Here is a 27,361-nt window from a genome sequence, read left to right as displayed (position 1 = left end):
TGCGATGCTCCGGTGTGTATTTTCCGGGCAGGTTTCACCAGACCAGGAAGCTGCCAAGAAGTGATTGTGTTCTCATATTCGTCAAAAGTTCTCTCAAATGGAATGATGTTATTTTAAAAAGTGCCCACAAATGGATTTGCCATGAAGAAGAGAACGTCAAGTCTGCTGTAGTTGCAGAAGGTGAAGTTCACTCCCCCTTTGAAAGGCAACAAATTAGACAAGTGTTTGCATAAGCAAAGGCTTTCACGCACATTTCCATTAGGAGATTGTCAAAATTCACAATCCCCCATTGCAGGATTAAATTCACACGGGGTGGGCAGGACTTCAAACTCCTAATGTGATTTCCCTGGCGGCTGTGAAAGTGCAGCAAGACGGGTGGAGTGAGGAGGAGGAGGAGGAGGAGGAGGAGGAGGAGGAGGAGGAGGAGGAGGAGGAGGAGGAGGAAAGCAGGCGAGGTGAAAGAGGATGGAGGTTACCTTTGGGACTAGGCGCCTTGGAGATCACAGCCAGGAGGAGGTGGAAAATGGAGAGTAAAAATGGGATGGAGGGATGAATGGGGCATGTTACTGGAAAGAGAGAGAGAGAGACAGAGAGAGAGACAGAGAGAGAGAGAGAGAGAGAGAGAGGGCAGCATCATGAAAGATCGGCTGGGGAGAAAGTACACTATCTATAGAGCTCCTAAAAGCTAGGAAATCAAATTTGGAGGAACCGTTTTTTTTGTGTTACTTTCTAAACTTGAAAGGAAAGGAAAAGTCCAAAAAAAAGGACCCTATTGTCAGATTTAAGTGTGGGACAGCGATCAAACCAAAGCACATCTCCTCTCCCCCGTAGGAGACCTTCAAGGAGAAAACCAATTACTGTGAGAGGGCTGAGATTAAAGTGCCCAGAGTACCCGAGTTTACCGGCAGATTTAGAAGGAGAAAGCTTTTTGATGACTGGCTTTGGACCCAGTCTGATTGTGCCTTAACAAAAGGTTATGCTCTTAAATGGCTTTGCCGGATCATCCTTTTAACAGCCAATATGATTCCCACAATCCAGGAGTCCAATTCAAAACAGACTTGGATGTACTGCCATATTTGACTCTACTAGGTAGATACTACGTCGAACACGCCGTCCATTTTGCTTGATTTACCCCAAATCTCAAAGTGCCTTATGAATATAGTTCTCTTTTTGATGGTCACAAGGACAGCAAATAGAGGGAGACTTACCAGATTTGTTCAAATGATCTCCGTCTGGATATCTGTAGCTCTAATTTGATGGTTTAGAAACCACCGCGGCCAAGGAAAAACAACCCATACAAGCAGTCGCAGGCGACCTCATAACACATGTCAGCAGGCACATCCCCGCCCGTTACCTTGGGCTCCAGATTTGCTGAAACTAAGGTGGAAAATACCATATTCGTTTGCTGGCTAAAGACTAGCGCCGCTTTGAGTTTCATTCGTAATCATGACGACAACGTTGGAATCTTGCTAGCAGTTTTAACAAACTTCATCTTTCATAGAGTGCAAGTGGTCGTACAGCACCTTGGGGATGAAGCTGATCTCCCAGCCGTCAAAGGAATAGTAGGAAGGTTGCCACTGGACCTCCACTGACGTCTCAGTGATGGATTTGAAGATTAAACCAGCTGGATTGGAGAGGTCTGGCGTAGAAAGGAGAGACGGATTATTTGCCTTCGCTACCTCGCACGGCCCATAAATCACATCCGTCCGTCCATCGCACGCTGAAGGTGTCCGATGTTGATCTTTTCTCCCATGCATTTATTGATCTGTTTGAGTCTCAAACCTTTCCTAGCCTCACATTCCACTTAATTTCTTTGTGAAGCTCTCCAATAATACCTTTTAATAGCTGGTGGTAGGATTATTTCAAAGGGACCGTAAAATGGAACAGTACACATTAGAGGACAGACAATAATAAAAGTACAAATACAGTTGAACAGTTGCCTTGCAAGAGGTTTTACAGTAGAAGGGACCGAGCGCAGGTAGCATCATAAAAATATTGCAGACGTTTTGCGTTGTCCATTACGTATTTATAAAGCAGGCGACTGCTATAAATGTGGATGGAAAATACTCGACTATAAAAAAAAAAAATCATAAATGTCTGTCTGTATTTTTTCGAAAACCAAGTGGCACGGAGGAGCAGGTGACATTCTCACTCGGGTGCATGGCATCTTTTTTATCTTGATGCATTCAATATGAAGATGAATAAAAGACGGTGACACACTTACACGTTGCGACAGTAATGGTGGCAGGAACACTGATGCTGTTATTAATGACGGCAAACACATTGATGTTGTACTCCATGCCGGCATTCAGGTCTGAGATTGTGCAGGATGTGCTATTCCCAGGGAGCCGGATTTCCAGTTGGACACCTGAGAGAAGAAAAACACACACACACACACACAAGGTTGATCTTTTTCATTATTTAGAAGCTTATTGTTAACAGATTTTCTTTTTTTTTTGGGTAGTCGCTTTGACATTCAAGCCCATCTACAGACTCACCTCCCGGGCTGCTTGGTGTGTAGGTCACAAGAAAATCCGTCAGGACCACAGAACCTTCCCACTCCAGTTCCACATCCTTATCTGTTACTCCTCGGACTTTCAGGTTGATGGCAGGCGCCACTGTTGCGATTGGCAGAAAAAAAAAGATCACGAGTTTAACGAAGCTTGCGCATTCTACAAGCGCTTAAATCAATCATCATCAAAAATCGAGCGCCTCGTTTTTGGACACGAGTGTGCGCAGACCACAGCCAGCTTGGACTTCAATCTGCAGATTTCATGTTTGTATTCACAAGCTTTGCGCCTCCGAAAAGTACTAAATGAACAGCCACAAGCAGGAAAGGCAGAGCACGCTCCATCCAGGTTGAAGTGACAACACTCAAGTCAAGTCATGCGCCCAGAGGTGCTGTTGAATTTCAATGCGCCTGCATAAACAAGACTGTTTACACTTGGTTGGGCCAAAAACAATGAGAGTGAAACGAAAGGCAACACCAATGAGCAGAAGGATGCACGCTCAGACAGGAGATAAGAGAGCAAGGCGGAAGAGCACATCTCCTCCTCCTCCTCCTCATCATCATGGCTGTGTCCTGTGATATTAGACTTTACAACACAGTGCTGAATTCTCCACAGGGAGCCTTTGGATACTTTAGTGGCCTTTTCAGCTACCCCTTGACAGATGGCCACAGGCTGTTTAGCATATGAGTCACTTTGTAGCAGTCAATCTGCACAAGGGGGAGGGGGGGGGGGGGGGGTTCTCCTGAGTCACTGACTCCCAGACATTTATATCTTTCATCCCTTAAACGAAAGCAATAGCATTCAGATGAAAATAATTTGATGACCATAAGACTGCATGTTACGGTTTGAAGACGAGACGAGGCCACATACGTACATGATGGATTCGAGTTCAAATCTGTAACAATGATGCAATAAAAAGGTTTACAAGCTATGCAAGCGCCGTCAAATCTGAATTGGGGATTTCGTGTGAATTTAGAAAAGACTGAAAAGCTGCTCCATCAATGAATGGACTCGATTGTTGCGTTTGACCCTGACAAAACACAAGCTTGTTTATTGACATTTCTTTTCATTATTTATTCAATTTAAAAGGGGAAATCCTTCCTTTTGAAATCAGAGAATTAGTAAAAATGGTTCAAATCGTTTAAAATGATGAATGGTCATGAAAATCTCTTTTAAAAAGTGAATTTTAGTGATTCCACAAAGTTGATACAAAATGTGTCTTGGCGAGCCCCATCAAATGATGTGGTGGACCGTATCTGGCCCCCGGGCCGTGACTTTGACACCTATGTATAATATACAGGCTTGCGGCGGCAGCAGCCATCTGAAGGTGAGTCTTAAAGCCTCATTAGATGTAATCAAAATCCCATCAAACAGATTCGACCAAACTAAAATCTTGATGGTGTACTCAATAAAGGTCAGTAAATCGTTAGGACTCACCTTCGGGGGGAACATTGGCCATCTTAAGACATTCTTAGGGTAAGGTTCATTACAAATAATAAAACACAGCCACCCTATTCCCTGCTTGCACAATTGAATGACCTTTTTGAGGAATTTGCTAGTTCAAAGACCTTCATGTTTGGATGGAGACATTCAGAGCGGCGTCGGAGGTTGTAGGGCAGTGCGCAATACCGATTCCACCCTAAGATAGCAACTTCCATCCATTTGTAATGTGAGAGCTTATCGAAGGAGAGGGAAATAGTTTTCGCTGTCGGGATAAAATGGCACTCACGACTCGGTTCAAGTTGATGGCTGCTTTGTGGGTGGATATATGCAAAGAATGTAAAGATACACGTCCTCTCATCTCCCGCTTGAAGCATCCCATTTGAAGTCAACAGCAGGTAGTATTCCCCATAATGGGGGGCTACAGGCCACCGGAAACAGATTGGCCTGGGGTAATTGGACTGCTTTGGTTCCTATTGGATTTCCACATCCAATTGCAAATGTATCAGCAATTCAGACCACCTGACTTGGCTATAAATAAGCCGGCCAGGAGGTATCAAGTAGAGAATAGCGCCGATCTGTCATCCACCTTTGTCGTCATCCATCACTCGGTCGACGGTCGCCTCCCAAACGGCAGAGGAAGATCTGATATTTTGCGTGGGGGTGCACGGGACAAAAACGCGGCAGACTTCCGAGGCCGACCGACTCAGCGGCGGCTAACGTGAGCCCCCTCTCCTAGTGCGAATGTGACGTTTGACAAATGAATGCTTCGACACCTTCTGCTGTCCGGCGACTCGCACGCTCCGCCGCCTGCATTTGAATGAGGCGGGCACGGAAAAAAACAAAAAACACGGCCGTGAGAGCTTGCTTTCTGTAATTACCGCTACAAGACCTATCAAGCGAATGCATCGCCGGGAGTCGCGGAGCATGGCTAGGCCAAAGAGTGTCAAATGGAATCATTAGATACGCCAGGTGGTTGAATGAATTCCTTCTGATGAAACCACTTTCATTTACCTGCACACATGCACATATGTCCAAAGCGTGCAGTTGAACTTCCAAAGTCAAACACCTCAAGTGGTGCAATTTAGAGTTTTTCCCGTGGAAGTGTGCCTCAACTCAAGTTGAAATAGAACGGCGTCAGCTGTTAAGCCACTGAAGAATCAACTTACCGGAGTTGCAGTCATCTCCGGCAAAGCCATCCTGGCAAACGCAGAATCCCTCCTTGCAGATTCCCTTCTCGCTGCAGTTGTTGGCGCAGTACACCAACGAACAGTCCTCCCCGACATAGCCGGGTCGGCAGCGGCACGTCCCGTTGACGCACAGCCCCTGGTCCGAGCAGTCGTTGACGCACCTGCCCACCGTGCAGTCCTCCCCGGCGAAGGAGTCCTCGCACACGCAGTCCCCGTCCAGGCACAAGCCGCGGCCCGAGCAGTCGGCCGGGCAACGGGGCTCGGAGCAGTTTTCCCCGCCGAAATCTCGGTCGCACACGCATTCCCCTTCCACGCACACGCCCTGGCCGGAGCAGTCGTCGGGGCAACGGGGCTCCGAGCAGTTTTTGCCCGTCCAGCCTTGGTCGCATACGCAGCCGCACAGCTCCAGGCTGAAGGTGCCGTGGCCGTTGCATCCTGGGAAGTCGTCAAAGCGGCCTGGGAAAGACAAATACGTTGAGTGTGGCGGCGGACGCTATGGGCGTCCTTGGCCAGTACCTTGGAACGGCTCGAGACGAGATAGAGTAAATATTACAAGCCACGCGCCACGGAATACTAAAAGGATGTATTTGCTCTCGGTGCGGATTTTGAGCTTTAGTCGGAGCAGCCTTTTATCTGAGGTGATCTTGGATTTGACTTGGGTCTTGAATCTTTCGCTTTCATCCTGCGCATGCTCAAAGTCAGGGTGCAATGAGCAATTCATTGCCCCCCAAAAATGCAGTGTCTAATGAGACTGAGGCGATGTCTTTTTCTTTCTTTCTGTCTCCCCCCGGACATTCGAGTCAGACTTGACGAGGCGTGCTAGGTAATCCGGTTTCCAATGTCAATTGGCGACAATGACCTTTTCCATTTCAAAAGGCACTTGTAATTGATGGGAACATAGAGCTGCAGTCATTCTCATAGAGGACCAAATATAGCCACCCGCCTTTGATTATTTCTGCGTTCGGTCTGTCTAGACGTGTTGCTGCACCGTTTGCAACTTCCATACTAGTTTTGTTAGGCGTTCTTTTTGCATTGTGCGTTAAGAATATTGACACAGCATCTACGGTAGTACTTGTTTTATGCAGACTGTCTTACCAATGGCTTGGTTCTCCCGACAGCAACCGGATCCACACTGAGATCGGAGCATTGTAAGCTCCCTCTCCAGCATCTCCACTCTGGTGGCGAGCTGTTGGATGGAGATAGCTGCCGGACATCCGCACGCCGCTTTTGGGATGTTGATACGGTGAGTGAAGGTCATCTGAAAAAGTCTCCATTTTTTGGACCCATTTTCTTGCTTGTTATATTTAGACTATAAGGTAGTACCTGGCTGTCTGCATCCAGTGTCTGTTCAGTGTACTCTGTAGGTCCAACTGGGTCCAATGCAGGTCCCTCTGCAGGGGCTTTGGATCCGAGCTCAGCACGTGGGCCTTGTAAAGAGATTTTTGAAAGGTGTATTGTTACAGGAATGTTTCGGAGTAGGATGATTTGGGTAATGATAGTTAGAAAATGCCATGTAGTCCAACACAAGCAAAATTGGACCTATTGCAGTCATGAACCTCAATGTATGACACATTGGGCATGCAAATAGAGAGGAGCCAGAGGTGCCTTTTGGAAAGGGGCACTTGAGCAACAAATTCAACTGAAAAGTAAGCATTCTTACAAAGCCAGCCTTGGGCCTTTGAGCTGCCCGGTTGGTGAAGCGCAATTGAAAAACAGGCCTTGAACTTGCATGCCCTCGCTCGCATCTTGTGCGCAAACAAAAGCCCATCACCACCCACAGAAAACCAATAAGAAAGTCTCACCATCCTCTGGTGGTGCTGAGGCGTCAAGGTCGACAGAGCAGAGCGATTCCATGGGTACGTTGATGTTGTAGACGTGGTTAAAGACTAGAGGTTGCTGCTGCTGCTGCTGCTGCTGCTGCTGCTGCTGCTGGATGGTCTGGTTGTCTGAGGAGGAAGCTGAGGACGCTTCCCCATCTGGGATCTGTCTCCTTACTCGAGTGGTCCGAACAAGTTTGCTATCTCCGGAGGGAGCGGCGTAAGTAGCAACCTATTTGGGAAGAGGGCAATTTAGGCTAAACCAGTATGTACTCATTTGTTTCAAAAACGAAATGTCTATTAAAAAAAAAAAATACGTCATATAAAAACAAATATTTTAAAACATATATGATTTTTTTTATAAATAAATACATTATATATAATAATAAATGATCTATGTAATGAGAATACGGTATCTGGAGATTTTTGAGAAAAGACTTTCATCAATTACCTGCAGAAGTAGAAAAAGAGCAAGAGCCAGGATCCATCCTGGTGTTGGCACAGTGGCCGCCACATGGCGTGACGGGGCAACTTGCATGCTGGGAACAATGTCTGCAGTCCACTCAACACCTGTGGAGGAAGACAAACACACACACACACACACACACACACACACACAGTGAACCAGGGGTTCTGCTTTACCAGAGTTTAATTCAATCAGCACCAATGAATTCAGAGTTGATGGATTACGGATTATTCCTGCTATACTTTCATTTCTTGATGACACTGTCTACCTACGAAGCGTGTCTCCCAGCATTATCTTCAGTAAATGGAAAAGAAATACCTTTGATCAGATGTGGAATAATTGCTTTGAACAGGAAGTGGGACGGATCAACTTTTGAGGATTGAAGCAGCAGCTAAGAAGCAGCCAACGTATTTCTCGGAGCAATAACCGACATTTGATCTCTCCGCACGGGAGGAACACAGAAGTGTTGCTCAGGGAGAGAGCTGATAGGATTTCAGGAGAGACGTGCTTTTCAGCCATGCCGCTGTAATCCTCTCTCTGCCGAGTGGGGAAGAGAGAAGAGGAGGAGAACATGCCGGAATAAAAGATACACACGGTCCTCCTGAACAAGTAGAGTGAGATATGGCTGGCTTTAAAAAAAAAATATATATATATATATATATATATTAAATGGCTGCTTTTTTATTGCTATTTTTTTAATGTTGTTATTTATATATTATTTATTTAATATCAGCCAATCCCTGTAGTAAAAACAATATTTGATTGTCAGGAAAATGGAATATAACGTTTTCTATAAGTATTGGTGCCATCTTTTTTTTTTTTACCCCCAAAGAAGCTCGCTCAATTAGAGATAGATGTCTACATCCTCCAGGCTCGGTTTATTCTCGAGACAAACACAAACCCGAGAGTGGTGCGGTTTCAAACACTCCTAAGCGGTGTCGTCATATCAAGTGTTGGTAATAATCCTCCAGCCCTTCTTGATGCTAATTACAAATGTCAGCATGCAGCCACTCAATTGGCATGCACAGCTAAAAAAGGCGTAGGCTGAAACACAAACCCCCGCGAGTGGGAACCGAACGTGGGATTCTAGAACTCGGCCGAGATGCGGCCCATTGATTTTGAACAGTCTCAAAGAAAGATAGATCCTTCTTCTTTCTTCGATCGGCTTTTTATCAGAGGAAATTTTCCATGGGACACGAGACAATCGTTTGATCCGGCGCATGCTCCAAGATGAGATAGATCAGTTCACAATGTCTCAAATGAAAAGGAGGAAGCATCTGTCTCGTCCACACCATCTGCCACGATTGCATAGAAGCAGAAGCAGAAAGCAGCCACGTCCTGATCTAAACTTGTCACCATGAGGAGCATGAGAAGAAGCTTAAATGGAGCATTTTGTCCCATTTCCTCTCTTAGGATCACCTCGCTTGGTCGGCCCATCCGTCTCCCCCTTTGCTCTTTCATTTTGCCACTTTCATTTTTCATTATCTGCCGGCGTCCTCCTCATCAGCCGCTTTCATTTCTTTGATGGCTTTTCATTTTTCTCTGACTGGGAGGATTTTGCTTCTGTCTTTTGATTTGCACTCGGCTAGAAAGTAGGGGAGAGTGAATTTTCTTTCCATTTGTTTTATTGGTGGCGCTTGTGACGGCGGGGCCCCGTTATCCCTCCTTTAGCGATGGCGCGGACGGCGAGCCGTAACCTCCATTTGGCTCCCCGTTAACCTGCGGGTTAATGTGCAGCCAGCCCAACATGAAGCAAGAGCGAGCGGCTTTGTTGCGCAGGTGATTGGCCGTCCTGGTGCTCGCTCGCTCGCTCGGTCTCCATCTTTTTAGCCCTCGCTCGCCTTTCTTTTTAGCAAGAGTGTGAGCAAATTGCCTTGGCTTTCAGGGCCACTGGGCTCAAGCACAGAAGCCTTTCTCAAGGCAATTCCAGGGCAAAGATGGTCGGAGACGGTTTGGGGTGAAAAGTCAACGATATCAGCAATGTGTGAAGGAAGATAGAAAAGAAAACGTGCAGAATGCTCCAAGAGAGCGCTGAGCTGTAAATGGGTGCCAAAAGCCTTTAATTACCTGGCACACATTTCTCGGAAAGCACTCAATTCCATTTTGAAATGGTCCATTTCCCCGTAGCACCTTCTATAAACTGGCGCGGCACTAAAGATGTTCTTATCTCCGATCCATATTGCTTTCAATGTGTTATTGCCGCAGATTGCTGCTGTTTAATTAATTTGTTGTCGTTACGTGAACGCATTTAAGTGCTGAGAGACTGGCTGCCATTCTATTTTCGAAGAAGAGGTAGCCTGCAGCAGAGTCCTTTTCTTTTCAAAGCTGGACAGACCTTCAAAAGGCATGAACCAAATGAATATTCGAGAAATAAAAAGGAAGACGCCCAAGTACGTATATGTACTAAACATGTAACGCAGGGGTGGCCAACCTTTTCAAAACCTAAAGCTAACTCGTACATACTGAACTCAAAATACTTTTAATGATTGCTTATTCGGAAGAATGAATTATATCCATCTACATGACGACACTGATTATCGTGCGTCCTGACAACGACCGATATTGAATTAACGAGGTAAGAAATTCTTTTCTTTTCTTTTTTTATCGATCACTTCTACGAAATTCCGAGGAAATGCCAATGCCCCATTACTAGAGAGCTACAAATAGGATCTCATGATAAAGATCCCGTCCTCAACCAGTGTGTACTTTATTCAGTGGCTTTTGTTTTGAACCTTGAATGAATGCCATTTTGCTTTGCTCTCATTTGAAATAAACCACGGGCTTAGCCTAGACTGCAATCTTGCATTCGCCTGCATCTGAGTTCAATCTCCCCGTCCACTTTTCCACTCGGCCACGACCTACAAGACAAAGCAAAGATAAAAGTAGTTGAAACAATGCTGCCGACTCGCGAGATTGCCGTTCCTGCCGCTCCTGTTCGTTGGTCCCTCTCTTTCAGGCAAGCCATCCATTTCTCACTCGCCTTTTATGTTCCTTTTTCAAAGCCGCAGCAACTGTAGCTTGTGGGACACAATGACAAGCCTTTCCCCTGAAGCTTTAATGATGAGTGAGTCAAAAGGTGGCTACCTGTGCTATCACTCAAGCACGCTTTAAAGGTGGGCAGGCAGGGCGGCCGGCGCAAAGCCAGAAGCTGTGCGCAAAAGATAAAGCAAGTGCTGAGGCTCAAACAGCACACTCGCTATTGTGTTTCCATCTCCAAGCGTTGGCTTTTGATGACCACCATCAGCGTTGCAATCCTTCCTATTCAACGAGGCAATTCAATTCCATCTGTCGATGGCGTCCACCGTGGTCCTCGGATGCATCAAGTGACGAAAACCGATTGCGTCTCCTGAACTTGCTCCGGTTTCATTTGTTGACGTGCTTCCACAGCCCAGACAAATGACTTTTAAAACGTGGGACTCTTATAATGTAATCTTATGACAAGTCTGACTCTTATCATGTCATCGGATGAAGACACCTGGGAAGGGTTTGAAAATGGTGCAAATGATGAATGTCTCCTTCAAAGAAAAAAAGCTTCAGACAATTTCTATTGAAGCGTGCTCCAAGCAGCTTTTCGTATATGAGGGAGCCCAGATTGAAATGTGTTATCTCAGACATGCTTGTGATGCTATCACTTGGTTGCTGATGGACAAAAGGGCCAGTTCATTAGCCAAGAGAGGCGCTCGGTCTCAAGGAGGACATACCGCTGCAACTATTTCAGCGAGCACATCCTAAGGGAGCCGACGAGATCTTATCCCGGGCATCGCGGAAATGGCTTCAATCAAGTTTGGGATTTTTAAAAGGAACAGCCAGACAAGTTTGTTCTCATGATAGGACAGATATTGCTTGTACTCACCAAGGTCGCAGGTCTATCAGAGTCCAATTTGGGCGAGAGGAAATCATTGTGAAATCAATTTAGAGTCTGTTTTGAAAGGCTATTTGAATCATAAAAGGACTTTCAAAGCGCTCAGAGATAAGGTGAAGCCGAATCCAAAGCAACACGGCTTCCGCCATTTCAGGCACATTTCCTGCAACAAAGGCAAACAAATGTGACCTTATCGATTGACCTGAGCACGCATCGCGACTGGCTGAAATGGCAAAAACGATTCCAAAACCGAATGAGCGTCAAATCTAGAGATTGAAATATTTGAATTCTATTTTTTATTCTATTTATAAAGTTGTAATATTTCAAAACCAAAGTGACATTTCTAATGCTAGTGACAGGCCAGCTAGTCTGAGAAGTGAGTTTCCCTTGGAGGAGTTGCCCGTAAACATAAGCAAGTGTGCAAAAGAAATTTCTGCTTCATTTTCTGGAGTGTCATAGCGCCTGTTCCATAATCAAGAGAGACACACGCTAATCCTCCATGATTAGAAAGCTGACATCAACGCTGCTGTCAGTTCAAGGTGCCAATGCTACAAAAGGCTCAAATGCAGCATTGTTGTGCCAGCGGAGGGATCGCGTCCGTGCATGTGTGCGCTAGAATAGGAAGACACGTGTAAAAGTGGACTTATTAGATAGAGCACAACACTGTGGTGTTACACGTCAACATTCTTCACATTCCCGACCGACTGCTGCCATGCAATTGGTTCTATCGCTCTTCCTGCGCCTGTGCGACATGGCAGAATTTGGGGCTCGTTTTGTGATTTCCACTTCAGGCCAGGGCCCACACAGATGGACTCGTCCGCATAGGCGTGTGCATATGCACGCGAGAGGGAGGGAGGGAGTATGTTTAGTGAGGTGACGATTGATTCCGTCCCAATTAGCGGGCCGCTGATGGTGACGAATCCGCACCAGGAAATTAGCCCAAGATGAGCGCTAATAGTCTGATTAGATGTGCTCGGGCTTGGTAAATGGACAACAAGGCGGCGCATAGAAAGCACGTATTAAATGCTGTCCACCGTTAAATTGTACATTACAGATCTTGTCAAACGGTTTCCCGTGCCGGGAGGGAGGAAAGGCTCGACATCGGCGGGCTTTTCTTGTCCAATCCGATGTTGTTATTGTTGCGTCCCAGACACAATAAACATGGCCGTGCCCACTTTGCTCAATCGTGGACATCAGCTCATGACCTTGACTAAAAATTCAAATTGACTCGGTTCACCCTTGCGTTCAAATTGATGCTGTAAGTGATTTCCCGTTGTTTTTTTTGTTTTTCAATGGAACACATCTCATTGGCACAAGTCTCTTGCGTCTCCAAAACAAGACCAAAACAATGCATCTTAAAAGCCTCCAGTTGGTAAGCGCAACACATAGTATTGCTCCGTCCCAAAGCCTCCCGACACACTACATATATCACACTGACTTATTGAATTGGAGGAGTATGAAATATCCGCCATGATAGATTGTTGGTATTTAGCCGAGTTGGCATATAGCCGCCGTTGAGTTGTGAATCCCCGGTGTGGAAGTGAATTGGGAGGAGAGAAAAATAGAAAGTATTTGTCAAAGCCATCAACAATAAACAAAACACGTTCCTTACTTTGGAACAATTGCAAAGTATTTGCTTTGAATTGAGAGAAAAAAAACAAGATTTGTAATAAAAGACGCAGGTTAGACAGAGGTCATGTTTGTTTACCCGTTTGATTTGTCTTTCCAAATGTGCCAATAGAAATAACGATGCCAGCGCCCACCGTTCTAAGAGCAACGACTCGATTCGTGCGAGCGGCTGAAAATGAGATGTTTGTTGACTCCACGGAGCGACAAATGAGACTGTGTGGAGTTTAAATGTCGTTGTACTAATACAAATAAAAAACAAAACATTCTTCTTGGGCCCAATCAAGATTGTTGCTGTGGTGCTTTTAAATAAAGTGACAATATTTTTTCAAACCTAACCATTTACTACTTTTACAATTTACAAAACAAATAAATCACAATTTCAGAAGAGTTCAAAGCCACGCCGGATGATTGTGTGGCTATTGTTGCTCGCTACTTTATTAAAGCCAATGAATAACCGCGGCAGGCAAATTACTTTAATAATGCAGCAATGAACTCAAATATGCACAAATGTCTCCTCCTAACAAGCACGTGTGTGCCTATTTGTCTCCTTCCTTGTCGCAATACTGCTTGCGTTGAAGAAGAGCCAGGTCAAGAGTGCCCTGATGACTTTGCTTTGTTATTTGACGGGCTTCGTCAATAGGCCGTGCGAGGTGACGGATAACCAAGGGCCTGATACGTGATCATTTGCTATTTCGGTACTATTGATTTCCGAGTTACGCAATGAGACAAATCTCCTTCGGGAGCATCCGGGCAGCTCTCGGTCGGTCGGTCGGCTCTATCGCCTTTCCTCATTCATTGCGCTTTAATAATATCATCAATACCGAGAAGCTGACTGTGCGGAACTGCGCCGGCGGGGTGCTGAGGGAAATACAACAAGCATGACAAGAAACATTGAAAATGAAATTGCATTGTTTTCCATGCAAAGTTTCAGACTCTCCCGAGGATCATCCGTCACCCAAACGTTACGTGACGGCAACGGAGAAATGATTCTATTTCTAGGCAGCCGTTCGTCTTTTTTTTTTTTTTTTTTACAAAGCACCACGTGGCTTCAATATTGAAATGAAACGCTCGGGTCGATACACGAGGCATCAAATTATTGTATCAGCGGGGAGCGTCATTTATAGATGAGGTCACAGGTAATGGAAAGCGATTTCCACCCGGGGCTCTTTTCCATGTCGGCTGGCTACATCAAGCGGGGCAAATGGCCGCCCTGGCCGGTGCCAGTGACTGCTGTGCAAGCCTCAGTGGGAATTATGGAAAACAACACTCTCCTATGTCGTTTGTGCAGGCAACCAAACACCTATTGAATTACAAATTAAACACATTAAATGGGTGGGGGGGAGGCAAAAAAAAAAAAAAAAAAAAAAAAAAACAAGTGCATGACTGGAAGTTGATCTCCAGATCCTCCAAACAGTTAGGCAGTAAAGCAAGTAATTGCTTTTTCATGGTGGCAGATTTTGGATTCATGTCATAAAATGAACAAATCCTTATCACCGGGATAGCTATTCAAGTCCCCAGTAAATATCCAGTAAGGGTGTCACACATCCCGTGCAGCGAGGACCTTTTTGCTCTTCTCAAGTTCATCTATTTCTGCGTGTTCCTCCATTTTTGGTTCAGTGTGGCTTCATCTTGACATACGTATACTGGAGCAGCCATTCCATTCTATGGCTTTAGTTTGCCGGTTGTTTCCCGAGGTAAAAGTCTCGAAAAGCAACTACAACAACCCGGCGGAAGAAAAATGACTCTCAAATTGTTCATGTTGTCTTCAATCTCAGAGCATCACATCACATCACGTATGTTTCCCAGCAGGAGAATTGAAGCTTTTCTTCAGCTGGCCATTTTCACCTGCATTTGTGAAGCCAGCGCGTGGACACGTACGTACGTGGCTTAGCAGCTGGCCAGCATCTATCTTGTGGACACAAGTGCTGAGTGGCTGGCTATTACTTGTCAGTGGGCCGCACAGCAATTAGACGCTCATCTTCTTGGGGAAGAAACAAGAGGAAAAGGGGGCAAGGGTTGAAAAGAGCAATTACCACTGATGCTACTTAGCACGGACGCCGCTTTCCTAACCACATTTAGATGGATGAATTCAGGAGTGAAAGTGACACACATTAAAAACATCAGCTTGACAAGATATTACGACCTCAAAGCTTACTCGGAATGCAAAAGGCCATCGACGGGGGAGCAAAGTGAGCATCCATAACAAACGACTGATATTACTCCTTCCTCATGTTACCGCCATGATATCAAAATGTATTAGATTATATCTGCTCCCTGGTGTAGTATTGGATTATGAGACCTTTTCACTCACTCAAATAATCCAGGGTGTCAATAAAGTTCAAAAATGGATCAAGTGCCTGAGGGCAACACAAGTCAGCTTATTAGAAAAACACAGCAGCTCAGTGCGTTAAGGTCATCAGAGCTAAATCACAATCTGTTACAAGCTATCATGTCTGAAGGACAATTGATGAACAAAAGTTCTTCTATCGTCATTTCTTTTTGAAGACACAAAGCCCGCGACGAGAAATGACCGTCACAGCTCTACGTGCTCGTTATGCTTGCTGCTGCCACAACGCCAGACCATTGCCATTCATCATGTGCTGTCTATGCAGGTTCCACGCTGCTAAAAATAAATGTCTTCAACCTTCCAGCAATCAGGATGGGCTTGGACTGTAGGCTCAATGCGGCAGGAAAAAAAAAAACCCAGAAAGACAAGTAGTGACCCCGCACTGAAAAGTACAAATGACTTCTTGTCTCATTACACAAGCAAATCACATTACATATCCTTTGGAAAGCTAATAGTAGAAATGCTGCACTGTGTGGCCCTTTCTCGTACAATCGGTCCTTCTACTGATCCTTTTCTACGGTGTGTCTGGAGCGGTTTCTCTCTATCTGCTTTGTCTGCCTTCTCATCGACTTTCTTTCATTTGTTTTGCGGGCCTTTGCTTCCGTCCCTTTCCGACCGAGCCCGTCGTCTTTGTCGCTTTCTCTGCTGAGCAGACAAATTCAAGTGGAAGCTAAGGACACGTGGCGTTGCATTATTCAAAACCCGCACAGGAAAAAGAAAAAAAAAAAAGGGGTTGCAAATTGCGGCCGGCAAATTGTGATTAAAGGAGTTTGCAGAGACGACGCAGCGAAAAAAATAAAATGCTATGAAGACATTAGGTGGGCATTTAAAAGAGTGAGCATAACACATTGATAGTCGACTCAAATTGAGGTTTATGATGATGATCATTTGCAAGTTTGACCCTATGGTCATTTAAATTTGCAAAGCTGAACCAATTCTCTTCAGGCTCAAAGTGAAATCTAATTCAGTGTAAAGTCACAGTCCAGGTTGTGGCTTTTTCCAGCCCTTAATTCCTATCGATCAGATGTTTTGTCGGCAGCAGGACGGCCCCTTTTAAAACATACTAAATGAAGTCCCGCAAAATAACGACAGGCTTTGCGCTAGTATCACCGAGCAAACGCGATGAATAGCGGAAAGCTTTGTAACATTCTGACAACCACTGGGAGTTAAGTCTTGTGACTTTGGCCCCAATGCCAACAAAGAGTTTACCAATAGCCTCTGGTTATCGCTCAATTTGCCAGATCTCTCCATTGGGCTGCCTGGACCTAGAAATGGATTTGGTGCCTTCTTCTGTTTACAAGCGTATTTGAACAACAACACACAAAGCAACAGTCCAGCTTGAGCGCCAAAAAATAGACACATAGCAGCAACGTGTCAGACAAAGACGTCATTCCTGTCACGGGATTTGGGGCGGACGTCAAACAGTTTGAAGCGGAGCTTAAAATCAATAAGCATTTGCAAAAAATCAATCGCTGGGTTCCTTTGAGAAGTAATTAGGAAGGCAAACATGCAGCGCCGCACTTCCTCCCTCCTCTTTGTGGGGTCAACTAAAAGCTTTTCACCCACCAGTCCAAAAAGGTTTCATCGAGCAAACAATGTCAGAAAGTGTATTGTGGGTCTGAGGATGACCTTGTCGACCTCGGTTCAGACAGCAGCAGCAGCAGCCTTCAAACTTGGAACCAATCGTGTGAACACGGCTGAAGCAAAGCATCTTGAGACGGAAGGAGCAATACTGGAGATTTATGGGACACACACACACACACTCAAGTGCTGGCTAGTCAATCGGATGCTGTGCTGGTCATCAAGATAGAGAAGGATTGATTGATGGAGTCTTCCAGACCAAGTCAACATGAAGAAGCCAGAGTGATACCAAGTAGCAGCAGCAGCAGCAGCAGCAAGCAAAGAAGAAGATTGAAAAACTAAAAGCCACACTGAAAAGAAGAAGGTCACGTATCAAAATCTTTCATTTGATTTGACATTCCTTTATTAGTCCCACACCGGGAGATTGGTCACATCCGAAAATAGCTCTGTCTTCAGTATCTTCAACCTTTGAAAAAAAAACTGGCAAAAGATGCTGCAAGGCAGAGTGATCACAGGGCAATCTTTGCTTTGTTCTTAGTTTGCGTATTCTTGACAACTGCGAGCGAGCGAGCGAGCGAGCAGGCAACTTGTCTGCCTTGGGCGATGTCTGCCGCTAACCACCAGATGAAACGGGCGGGGACCAAAAGAATGTCAAACCTTATCCTTAAATTCAACGCATCCTTGCAACATTAGAAAGACGCAAAGGCAAATTGGAGAAGTAGAACTACTTAACTGTGTGTATTGCAATATATATATAAAAAAAAAGAATGATTGAAATCATTTTACAATTCCAAAAATACAAAATCATGCGAAATATTCAGTCTATGTTCTCTCTCTATGGGTAACGGGAAGAAATGAATGACTTAAAGTATCGCTTCCACAAGCGGGCACACTTTGTTTCTCTTTCATATGAAATGCCAAAGTGCTGGAAAGATTGCCAAGTGACTGAAAGTGACCTTTCCCAAAAAGTACCAAGCCTTACCAAGCCTTATCTTACTTTGAGGCCTCTGACTTTTTTTTTTTTTTTTTTTTTTTAAACCTCAGATGTAACACTATGTCAAGGAGTAGGCGTAAAAAAAAAAAAAAAGCATTGCAACTATCTGCAGCTCAAGGTTCAAGCTGCTGCAAGCTATTGCCACAGGTTATATCAGCTCTGGTTTGTAGTCTGAATTAATGTGGGCAAAAAAAAAAATCCACTTCAAATGAAAGCTTTTGCGCTCATAAAGTGATGTTTATCTGAAATTGAAACTCACCTTTAGCAGACTCACAGACAAGCTTTTGTGCTATTGGCGTAGGCACGTTTGGCCTGTGAACGGAAAAAAAGAGAGCACATCAAAGGTGTTAGGATTATTTGGGGGATGAGTCTTAGCCCAAAAAAGGAAAACAAATTCAAGCATGTCATCTAGAAAAAAACATATCCAGTGTGCTTTTCACCTAATGTTTATCTTCTCGACACAGCTTGTAAGCGCATTAAAACATTCTACTCAATCAAATGCAAAAATCTCACAACAGATAAAAAGCCGGGAGTACAAAAGCACACACGCATTTCTCTTTTTTCACAGCATTTCTGAGGAAAGGTAGTAAACATGTTCCACACACCATAGAGAAAAAAAAAAAGAAATAAACAGTGCAAGGTTAATAGCCTGAAAAATGAAAAGAAATGATTTCATTTGACATTTTCTTCAATTTGATGTTTGACTGCTTAGAAATATTAAGATTATAAATACTCTTATTATAATCATAATTCACAAGGATGTTTATTGAACTATATCTCATCATTTATTAGAGGAGGTTTTCCCAATGAATAGTTTTAGATCAACTTTGGATGGCAGATATGATCAAGACGGCATTTCGCCACAAGCTGTTTTGAGTCATTGGTGGAGCAAATCAAGTGGAAGCAATGTATTATTGTATCTCGTGCACTTTGTTCTGCCTCAACTGCTTCAAGACACAATTCGTCAAGAATTAACGACACGCTATTGACAGAATATTCAACGGTTAATTCATTGGCTAATTATTTAGAACGTGCTTCGTACATGAGGTGAGGGTTATAGCTAGAGAATCAACTACATTTCATTCATCCATAAATAGGACTTTGCACTTTACACAAGTGCTTATTGACTTCATTCTTTTCTTTACTACTGCTATTAGTTACAAAAAAAAAGACAAGAATGTTTGGAATGGGATGCGCAAGTATTTTACTTGTATTGAGAGTCTCATTCACAATTGTTTGGTCTGGATTTTCCAATTGAATATGCAACATTTGGCGTTTACATATCAGCTATGACACTGATGATGGAACACTGGAAACAATCGGCAGTCCACAAGCGCCAACAAACGAGAAAACAATAATAGTAACATTTAGTTGGCCACTAAATGAAATGATGGCAACCTCCACTGACCTCAATTATTTGGCTTATTTCCTAACGGCCTGTGCTTTTAATGAGCCAAAATGTGATCATTTCCTGGAGCACACCTGATGACACATTAATAATGGCAAGTTTTTTTTGGCCATTTTGCCACTGATATTTCTAAAAACGCATGCTGTAAAAAAAGAGGTTTGGCTGATACCAGCGCTCAGATGGTTTTTTTCATCCAGCTCACCCTCCCGGAGGACATGACAGGTGTTGACAGCACCGGCGTGCAGCTGCCTGACCTTCTAGCAGGCGACAAACCTCGCATGCGTTCGTCCTCGTTACAGAGGAGCCTCGGACCGACCGCCGTGATTCCGACCCTCCGGGGAGGGCGGGGCTCTCTTCCACCCCGGTCTTCCATGAGTCATTTTTACAGCCGCCGCTTTTGGCCCTTGTCGCCTTGAGCCATGGCTGCTTTAAAGGCAGCCAGGCGAGTAAATCTGCCAGATTTAATTAAAACAGCTTCTTTTGTCGGGCTTCCTTGCCTTCCGTCCACTTGTCCCTGACAAAATACCGGCGCTGGAAAACCTTGTGACACAAAAGGAACTGACCCTTTGACAAATGGAGGCATGCTTTATGATGACTTGCCAAAAAAGTGAGCCACCGGCTCATCCACTCATCCTATAGTTGTAGCTATCTGTCTTTTACTTGATCTTCTGAGTGAAGCGACAATTATGGAGGTCACGGATCCAAGTGGAATGATTCAGCAGAATATGAATGTAAAAGGACAACGCAAAAAGGAACTTTTCCAATCGAATGCTTGTAAATTCAGGCGCTGTCCGACCATGACCTTGCCGTTCACACTGGAAAAAGGAGAAATGAACAGTTTGTTCAGCCCGATCTATAAGGCTCACTCACAGCGTTTTCCTACAATATAGTTTGGGGACTTTGTCTTTGGTGCCATTGATTGGTTACTTTATTGCTGGCATCTGTCGCCGGCCGGCTCACACCGACTCTCGAGTCGCTCGTTAAAGTACAATGACGGTGGAGACGGAATGAGAAATACAATGGGGCAAGATGTATGTGATTCGAATAAGTGTACTTGCAACGCTATTTTGTGGCAGAAGAACAAAAACCGGCGAGAAAATCACACACAAAGGAAAAGTGCTTTTCTAAGCCATTTGTTACAAGCGTTTGACACTTTCTTCAATTTCAGTTCCTCGCGAGAAATACTGGCACCGGGAAAAAGCAAATAATCCAGGCGGCGAGTGAATTAGCAGTTAACACTTGACACTAGCACGTCACCTCAAAGTTTGGAGGTGAAGTGTGCTTGCTTGTGCAACTTTGTTTCTTCCAAACTTTCCAAACTACACGAATTAAAGAGCCTTTCAATGTTGAGGTTTAGTGCCACGAGCTCAAAAATCATGTGCTGCGGGCGAATCAGGCCAAGCTGCTGCTGCTGCTGCTGCTTGGCTTGATCTGCTGTGGCTTGGCTTGATCATCTGCTGCTGCTGCTGCCCCCAACCAACGCTCCGCCATCCATTGCTATTGTACAGTAATGACTGCACTGAGGCGTCGCATTCAAAGCCTCAATAAAAAGCTTTATAGAAGTTCCACAGTCTTTTCTTGTCTGTCTCCCGAGCAGCTGAAACAAAGCTATCGCCAGGCCCGGGCCTTATTATCAGAGCGTGACAAGGCTGCAGTGTCAACTTGTCAGCCTCATAAACAGCCTTTATGGCTCCCACCTGGGCGTGTTTAAAGGGAGACGATATACAGCCAGCCGCCAAACAGAGCCCTGCTTTCATGATGATGGCCTTGCACCACTTCCACGCTTCTGTTTTGCGCTGCTCAGACTCAAATTGTTACCATGCACAGTCTTTCCATTAATAGAGTGAAAGAAAGAGAGACAGCGCTCATTTAAAAATGGAAATATGACCAAGAGCTGCTGCTGCTGCTGCTGCTGCTGCTGCCGCCGTCTTCAAAAAACCTTGAAGACTGAATAGCTACATACAGCTGGACATCGGTCTCACAAAAAAGCCATCGTCATTTATGAATAGGTAACCGCGACTATGCAGGGATTATTGCGCTAAAGTAGCCAACCTGAAGAAACCATATCGAGTGATGCAAATGAAGAAAGAATGGCTGGAATAAATAAACAGCAGAAAAATGGAAATAAGGAGAATTCCAAATGAGCACGTGTTTCCAGCTTTCAGCAGCCAATCATTTTTTAATTCAAACATATGCAAATTTGACATTTTTGGCTAATTGCCTTTATATTATCGAGTCTGCCGGCATTGAAATGTGACTGACCCGGATGTGATTTACGTTGGTAAACTTTCAGCGTTATTGCTGATTGACAGAATTTAATTTGCAGAGCGCAGCGCATTAGTGGTTAACGTGAGAACCTCACAATTTGTACATTTATGAAACACTAATCCGGCTCTTGGGATATCTTTTTGGAAGATGAACAACCAAAAAAGAAAAAGAAAAACAATGTCCTGTTTTTTCCATCTTCTTGTTGGAATGTGAGCCAGTATGCGCGCGTGTCGAGTTCAGCACCACGGACAGCGGCGCGCCACAAGAGGAGCGCGTGGAAATAAATAGAAGCATGCCAAAACGAAAATGTGCCATGTATTTTTGAAATATTCATAACAGGTGAGCATGTCATTTTAGCAAGCGAGCGGCGTAGGCTTATGCAGAGAGTTCATTAATATCAAACACAGGTGAGAAATGTTATGAAATATTCATCACATTGCAAAGGGCACACATTTACGCTTTTGTTTTGCAGGTCATGAACCAGCGAGAGGACGTTTTGCCAAAATGTGAACGTGTTGGAAAGCTAGGGTGCTTTTTATGCAAATTGTTCTCGACAGCAGATACGCTTTGTCTTAAGGCCAATGCATTCCCATGCTACCGGCTGCACTTGAGGAATAGGCACAGAAATAGATCGATCGAGAAATAACGAAATCAATCGATAAAATTTGTTGAGCAGGTAAAACATGATAAGGAGCCTTGCAAATAAACACTGACTCGTCATTGCTTTGTGCAAGCCTTAACCAATCATGTTAGCTTAGCATCCTAGTGCTATTGCCAAATGACACCTTCAATCCCATCATGGTACTCGTGCGTTAACGTTGCACCAATGCTTTCCAGATGCTTTGATTGGTCGTTGCATATTTGAGTGAATGTTTGAAATGTATTTTTCAAACTGCTAGAGGAACTCTGCTTTATTCATCTGGCAGTGCAGTGGATGAATTCATCAAGGCTTACCAGGTATAAACATTGATTTTGCGATCAACTTTAAAGCTTTATTTCCCCTCACTCCGCAGCCAGCCGTATCTGATTTGTCTCACTTGAAGTAAACATGGAAAAGCGGATAGGCATTACATTAGGATTGTTACCATAACAATATGATGACTTGCTTGCCGTAGCTGTGCTTTATCATGTTATCAGGTGCAGATAATGAAAGTATTGACTCCATCTTGATTGTATTTGCTAGCAAGTCAGCTGTCCCTTCTCCCAACGGAACACAATCAGCAAAGCTGGGCAAAAAAAAAAAAGAAGAAAAAAAAGAGCATTGCGCTGCATTGTGACGCTAAGGCGGGTAAAAGTCACTAAACCATAAAGCGGTCTCACCGACCTTCACTTACCCTCAGTATTGATGGCCCAATCATGGAGCGAATATGAATTCGTACCTTGGGGGATTTCGTCAAACGGAGCAGAATTCTCGGATATGTCCAAAGAAAAAGGTAGAAATCGTGCGTTGGCTTCATGACATTGCCCAGAGAGCGGAGAAAGATGAATTTCAAAAACGTGCCAAGCATCGCTCCTCCTATATGGAACAGAATGGCTGATAACAAAAAGGTCAGCAAAGTGGAAGGGAAGGCTCATTGAGTTCAAAGTTGACTCAATTTGGTGTGTTGCTTCAACTTTGCACCATAGGTCAAGTCAATCTCTTCCAATGGGAAAAGTGGTATGGCAAACTCGAGGCCAACACGGGACATCAACCAAATAAGGTGTCCCTGGGGTGTGCACGTCCTAACAACAAACGCGCCTTTCATCGGATTCCTAGCTGCGGGAAAGCTGGACACAAACACTGCCGGTGGCCGGCCTTCCTCCCTCTCTGGCGTTCCTTTTTGTCCAGTGCTCTGCTCTATTCACCATCTTTTGCTCTTTCCACTATAAATAGATGTCTGTATCCATTAGTGTTTGTAGCTTCCAAAAAGACTCCGTTGTTCTTTTCCAAGCTCTTTGTGAACATCCGAAGGCCTGCTTTCAGAAGCGGTTTGTACCCGACAACTAAAATACGAGACACCTATTTCTATGAGCTTCCTTTTAGTCACCGGGGAAAATGTTGCCATTGAAAAAGATGTCGTCGTACAAATGAGCATTATTAGATATAAAAAAAATGGGTACAATTGCGTAACAGTGGACTATTTCATTAAATAGCTGTCAAAACTCATTTGGATGAAAGGTTCTTTTTTTCCATTGACTTTTCATTTGATTTGTATTATTTAATATTTTCTAATGATAGAATTTGGCATTCCTCTGGAAAATAAATCAATACTTGTTTTGCCTATTTTTGGGATCACGAGTAAAACGTGTCAGAACTGATATGCCCTTAATGGGGCATTGGGAGGGAGGGAGGGAGGGAGGGAGGGAGGGAGGGCCCTGCTTGAACACTAACTTCACAGAGGCCCGACTTCAAACCATTTGGATCGTGGGGCGCACAAAGGAGAAGCTCTTCTGTCTCATATAATTAGTTTGATTCGTCCAAAAAAATAGCAGACAAATCAATGACAACAAAGAGAGCAAAAGAACAGAGAGAGGGTGGCGGTGAGCTTGGACTATCACTAAGGCTTTTTGCAAATGGCCTCAGTCATTTTTCAAACACGTTGACGTCCAAAATGATGACAAGACATGCGGTACTGAATGGAAATGGGCTAAATCAAAGAAAGGACGAGCGGCATCATGCCAATGATTCTGGAACATTGGGATGACATGTTTTGTCTGCATTGCGCTTACGCGTGACAATCAGTTAAAGGGGGCGGAGTCGTTGAAAATATTGATGAAATGCGTCTACTAGCGACAGCGCTGAAACAATGATTTTATTAGCCACGCCCAGTTGATATCATGTCAACTTTTCGGAGCAACAAAACTATCCGGGCCATTTAATATCAAAACAAATGACAGCAAGTGGCTATTTACTATTACAATTCAAGCCACGCTTGTTTACGAAAACGTGGACATTATTTGAATATTTTTTGCAGATGCATACATCAATCACTGAGCTTTCTGTGACAGTTGTGATGGTATTTAATCCCGTTCATATTTGCAGGCAATTTGTCACTTTGACTCCGTGTCACTTTATATATAGACTTTTGTGCTCCAATCATTGAGGAGCAAGTCAACACTATCCCGCAAGTCAGATTTGTATTCACGACAGCTTGACGAACGACATTTTTGTCATCGTTAAACACCGTCTTCATCAATCCGCTTTGTTGATTTATAGATTGACAGCATGATTGATAAGCACAATGTTTTAAAGTTGAGTCAGAGCAATATTTGGAGAAAGACATATAGAGCATGTTTTTGCCATCTTAAAGGGTCACGTAAAGCCAAGGACATTGTTGCTCGGCCCAGAGTGAAAAAGACAAAAAAAGCTAATACAAACTAAGGCGAGACAAAGGGCATCCATGAAAGTATCATTTCTTGACAGAGAAGGCAGACGCTGTGAATGAAGCCAAGAGACGCCATCTATAATGTCCATTCATGAAATACAATCAATCCCCCCCTCAAACAAACACAGCCCAAGAGGTGACCATTGTTAGAGCTAACTGCAATATCAACACGGCAACCTTTTGTGATGCATCCATTCAATGCCCGGAGAAGAAGACAAAGACCTGAAAATCTCCAAATCCTGATACGGGTTGAAAATAATTTATAGAAGGTATTTTGGCAGGGTTTTTTTTTGTCTTATTGTTTTGATGTATTTGGTATGAATCATGCGACCAATGCGCAAACTCCAGTCAAGCAACGCACCGTCGAGTGGGCCCTCACCAGATCAATGAGTGTGGGTTTTTGTTTTGTTTTTCCCCCCCTCAACCAGGTCGTCCTTCAAAAAATGATCTATGTATATCTCATTAGCTCCCTATGATGACAGATGTACGACCCAATGATTAATGGCCATCTGGAGAAACAGAGAATTATTGATTTGACCTTTGTGCAAGCTGGGGAGCAAATGGCTCCACATCTTTCCTCTTTCATGCTGTCAAGGTAGCCACAACTATTTGGAATCACTGGCATTCTTTTTTGGACTCAAGACGATGACCAAATTGGAAAAAATGTGTTTCAAATCAATTTTTGAATCATTTCATACATTTCGACATTTTGTAGCAAATATGGATGAAAAAACAAAACGACAAAAAGTAGAACTGCATCACTGGTACTCTGAGCAGTTGCCTAAATAAACGGTCAACAATTAGAAGACATACATACGATATCCATAGACAGTGGCAGACGAGGATGTTTTAAAGTCAACTTTCTACACGGTCCCTTGAGATAAAGATCACCACGAATCATTTCTTTGGATGAGGTGAGGAAAGGAAAGGAAAGGAAAGGAAAGGAGAGCGCGGGCGGCGGAATGACCTAAGTGAGCTTGAAGGGAATGCATTTCAGATGAACCAAAGTTGTGTTATGTAAAGGATGAAATGGCAGAGAAAGTGCACACTAGCGTGGAAAAAAGGATGAAAAGGAAAATGGCATACTATATGGAGGAGGGAGAAACAAGACAGGTGGGGAAAAGAGGAAAGGCCAGGCACAATTACTTCCTGAATTGATGCTTTAAGATGAACACCTCAAATTGACACCTTCAACTGTTTTGAAATTGGCCAAACGTGCTCTTTGCAACTTTCTTACCGAGCCGCAGTACCAATGAGAAAATGTCAAGGTTGCATAAAAAAAAAAATGTCTTAGAACACGATAGGAGGCTTGGATTAAATTTGGATCCATATATGCCCTACGCCCTGAATCTCATTTCCTGATGATATCATTGAACTCCACCGTTGCATGATTCATAGTTTAAGAGAAGTATCTTTGATGACCTGTTTTATTCCTAAAGGATATTCTCAAAGAATTCCATAATGCACATTTTATTGCCCTTTGTTTAAGTGTGCATCTGCGAAACATGATTAGCTGTTGTCAGAAACCCAAAATAAACTCATCTTCTTGGATTCAAATGTGCTGCTGAGCATTACTAAGTGGCTTTAAATATGGACATTTACAGCTCCAATTTTCCCAGAAATTGGTCTGTTTGAAATAAGAGCAGAATTGAGTCATGTTTGTATGTTGAGCCACAAAATCTAAAAACACTGGAGGAGACAGACAGACTTGCAAAGAAATGTACATTGAGCCGATGGGGCAGATAAAGCTTCGAGCTTCCAGTCAAAGGTCACAGCGCTTATCAACAACGATGCAGCGGTAGTTTCATAGAGACCTTGTCTGGACCTGTCTCTCTCTCTCTCTCTCTCTCTCACACACACTAAACTAATGCGAAATAACAACACAGCACCAAACTAGCTCATCTGGATTGTCTGGGACCAGAGCGGATTCAGTTCATGTTTAGCAACAAAAGCGCAAAACACAGAGTGAAAAGGGAGACAAGCAATCTTGGAAGAATAACCGTCAGCCGAGAAATGATCAACATCGATATCAGCAAGTGTCGCCGGAACGAATAGACAAAAATAATGAAGATATGAACAGAGCAGGTCATTGAGAATCCAAGTACCTCGGTGACTATGGCAACAAATATTGAAGCGAGACGAGAGAGTCGTTTTCTGAGCAAGCAAACAACGCCGCTGACGTCGATAGCGTCAATCCACTAATTGCAAATTCCACGTCAAGCCTAAATACACTTGGTAAACGTCCCGTTTGTTTGCCTTTCAATCATCTATTACGGTTAGCTCCTACTGGCTGATGTGACGCGCTATCAATTATCCGCTTTTATATCGAGCCTCTGACGACAAATATCGACGGAATTCTAATCATGGGATTTGAGTGATAATTCTGCCGAGCTGAGCACAATTATCCAGCAAGGCCACACCAGTACGGATCAATGAGGCCTCAATGTCAAAAGAATAAATACACTGCCTCTTGTTCTGATTTGG

The 27,361-nt window shown here is 44.0% G+C and overlaps 1 protein-coding gene across 1 annotated transcript in view; it reads right to left on the bottom strand.

Annotated features, from left to right (window-relative positions):
* tnr (tenascin R (restrictin, janusin)) overlaps positions 1 to 27,361 on the bottom strand; it is a 60,064-nt gene that overhangs the window by 22,634 nt on the left and 10,069 nt on the right. The window contains exons 2-10 of the mRNA XM_061296159.1: positions 18,096 to 18,148; positions 7,409 to 7,527; positions 6,943 to 7,189; positions 6,464 to 6,567; positions 6,236 to 6,398; positions 5,120 to 5,596; positions 2,499 to 2,618; positions 2,225 to 2,368; positions 1,524 to 1,639 (exon numbers count right to left, since the gene is read on the bottom strand). Coding sequence (XP_061152143.1) covers positions 1,524 to 1,639; positions 2,225 to 2,368; positions 2,499 to 2,618; positions 5,120 to 5,596; positions 6,236 to 6,398; positions 6,464 to 6,567; positions 6,943 to 7,189; positions 7,409 to 7,495 — 1,458 coding nt within the window. The 5' untranslated portion in view covers positions 7,496 to 7,527; positions 18,096 to 18,148. The remainder of the gene's footprint in view (positions 1 to 1,523; positions 1,640 to 2,224; positions 2,369 to 2,498; positions 2,619 to 5,119; positions 5,597 to 6,235; positions 6,399 to 6,463; positions 6,568 to 6,942; positions 7,190 to 7,408; positions 7,528 to 18,095; positions 18,149 to 27,361) is intronic.

Source organism: Syngnathus typhle, linkage group LG13, assembly GCF_033458585.1.
Source record: "Syngnathus typhle isolate RoL2023-S1 ecotype Sweden linkage group LG13, RoL_Styp_1.0, whole genome shotgun sequence".
Lineage (NCBI taxonomy): Eukaryota > Metazoa > Chordata > Actinopteri > Syngnathiformes > Syngnathidae > Syngnathus > Syngnathus typhle.
The sequence above is the reverse complement of the archived record's forward strand: the minus strand, read 5'-3'. Positions and strand labels throughout refer to the sequence as shown.